We start from the raw sequence: 2,648 nt of genomic DNA on the forward strand, positions 1-2,648 counted from the left end.
CAGGTAGGGTGAGCAGTAGAGGGTCAGAGCTATCCAGGGGATGGCAGGAGCAGATGCCACGGGGCAGGAGGCTTGAGGGAGCTCTGAGTCAGACAGCCCCTCACTTGTCAGAGGGATCCTCTCACCTGTTCCCACCCTGCCCAGTGGCCTACCCATCTCTTCTCCTTGGCAAGAGAAGGAGATAACCTCTGAGTAATTTTTTTTTTTCCAAGTTTCACTGATCTCCAGTACTAGAAAGTGATGAATAAGTCTGTGGTTTGCTATGGAGGTTCCATGTCAGATAAAGATTCTTCCGACGTCCGCCCCTCTCATCGGGGTGTAGGCACGCGGCCTCTGTGCATAAAAGACGGGAGACTGTGTCGGATGCTTCAGAACGCCACAAGGGACCAGGACAAGACAGAATACACCCTACCAGCCCGAACATGAACAGCGTCCCTGTCCTGCACCTTCTCCTGCTCCTGCTTGGACTGCAAGCCCCGCAGGCCCAGGGGCGGTCCTTGCTGACATACCCGCCTCAGCAAAACTTCAAGATGATCAGTGAAATTATAGACATCTTAAACAGTTCACCCTCGCCTGCAGAAGTGAGTGGGATAAGGTTGGCAGAGGGCAGGGAAGGGCTAGCAGGTGTCTCAGGCCAAGAGAACTCACAGCTCTCTCCCTCTGCCCCCACAGGAAACCCTGGACCCAAATGAGACAAACACCCTGCTGGTAAGTACTCAGCCCACACTCAGGCAACACCTGGGTCCTAACCCATTTTCTGCCTGGGTGGCCATAGGCCTGTCACCCCACCTTGCCTAGCCTCAGTGCTTCATTTGTGCACAGGGTTTACTGTGTAGCTCAGTGGGGTCTCTGTGAGAATTATGTGGCACCAGCGCATAGAGTCACCAGACCTGTGTCAGATGCTAAGTGTTTAATACATTTTCCCCTGCTGGGTCTAGAACAGGAAAATGCTGCTGCTGCTGCTGCTTCTTCTTATTATTTATTTATTTATTTATTTGACAGGCAGAGATCACAAGTAGGCAGAGAGGCAGGCAGAGAGAGAGAGAGGAGAAAGCAGGCTCTCTGCTGAGCAGAGAGCCCGATGCGGGGCTCGATCCCAGGACCCTGAGATCATGACCTGAGCCAAAGGCAGAGGCTTTAACCCACTGAGCCACCCAGGCGCCCTGCTTCTTCTTTTTTTTTAAATTACAAATGAAAAGGTAGCTAGCTCCCAGTGAACAATTCCAAAGGCCTTAAGCTCTTGATTTTTCAGTGGGGCAGCCTAAAATTTCCCCCATGAACTTGCCTGCTTCCTTCCTTTTCCTTTAGACACTGAATCCTGTTTCTCATGTAGACTGGCCCTGGGCGTTATCATTTACACTTATTTTTCCTAGTTTCGGTTGGCTTCTATGGTTATTTTTCCTTTGTTTGTATGGTAATCCTTGGGTCTGACAAGAGGTTGGAATCTTTCCTGAATTTATCAGAAATGTATATGCCCCTCTTTTAAGCATGTATAGTTCACAGGCTGCACCCATGTCCCGCTGGGGTTGAGATCTCTGCAATTTTCTTCCTGATTTTCTAGGAGGCCTTCATTCAGTCAAGGCATTAATCCTGTTATCTGGCCTCTTAGCTACAAATACTCCCCGTGGCCAGCCCTCCACCTTTTGTAGATCTTTTGGGCAATGCTTTCCCCCCTAAATGGGGAAAGATCCACCCAGGCCCTGTGTGCCCCTTACCTGGAGTCAGGGGCTCGGGGCTGAGGGAAGTAGGCCTTGCTTGGGGTGTATACTCACTTCGAGGCCTGTGCCCTTAAGGGCTTCCCAGGGAACCACCTGGGGCAAGAAGAGGACTAGGAGGGATTGCCCAAGGACGTCCCTGAAAGCAGACTTGGAAAACTGGGGATGACTTCAGCTATGGGAAGGCTGAATGCCAACCTTCTCCCCTTATGTGTATTCTCGGTCCCCTTAGAACACTACCCTTCTGAGGCCAAACCTGGATGCATTCTTGAATGCTACCAAAAATTTCTACAGCAATGAATCACTTATCTGGAAAAATCTTAAGGTAGGTAAAACTTTGAGGGTTTTGGGGATCCCTGCTTTGGCCCTAACTAGGGCCTGCTCCTTTTCCAGGTGACTCTCTCTGACTGTCTGCTTTGGTCTCTTCCCACAGGAATTCCTGCCACTCCTGCCAACTCCCACACCCAGGGTAAGCTGACCCCCAAGATGCCCTGGCAGGTGGTACTCTTACCCATGACCTGACTCTGAGCCGTCATCTACCTTCCAACCTAATGCCACCCTCCTGGTTTCTTCACAGGGAGAACCAATCTCTATTGAGAATAACTGGAGTGATTTCCAAAAGAAGCTGAAAAAATATCTGGAAGCCCTTGATAACTTTCTGAATTTCAGGAACAACCACTGAGTCCTGGAATTCTCAGTCTGATGTCCCCTCTGTCTCTGGGCCTTGGATGTCAGACACAGCAGGACACCTGAAGACTCTGGGGTATCTCTCACACAGTCCAGGACTGAAGAGATTTCATTTTCTCCAGTGGAGTCAGAACAATTGTTCATTATCTAATTTCTGAAATGTGCTGCCCCCATTTGGCCTTTTGTGGTGATGGTCTCATTTTTATTCTATTGAAGTTATTTATTTATGTATGTTTTTATTTATAA

General features: G+C 49.4%; 1 protein-coding gene across 1 annotated transcript; it reads left to right on the forward strand.

Annotated features, from left to right (window-relative positions):
- Positions 1–422: 422 nt before the first annotated feature.
- LOC116855183 (interleukin-3-like) lies at positions 423–2,397 on the forward strand. Its single transcript, XM_032837669.1, has 5 exons — positions 423–581; positions 673–708; positions 1,948–2,040; positions 2,149–2,184; positions 2,293–2,397. Exons 1-5 carry the CDS (start codon positions 423–425, stop codon positions 2,395–2,397), a joined length of 429 nt encoding a protein of 142 aa, XP_032693560.1.
- Positions 2,398–2,648: the final 251 nt, after the last annotated feature.

Source organism: Lontra canadensis, unplaced genomic scaffold (genome assembly GCF_010015895.1).
Source record: "Lontra canadensis isolate GAN:19392208 unplaced genomic scaffold, GSC_riverotter_1.0 scaffold99, whole genome shotgun sequence".
Taxonomy (NCBI): domain Eukaryota; kingdom Metazoa; phylum Chordata; class Mammalia; order Carnivora; family Mustelidae; genus Lontra; species Lontra canadensis.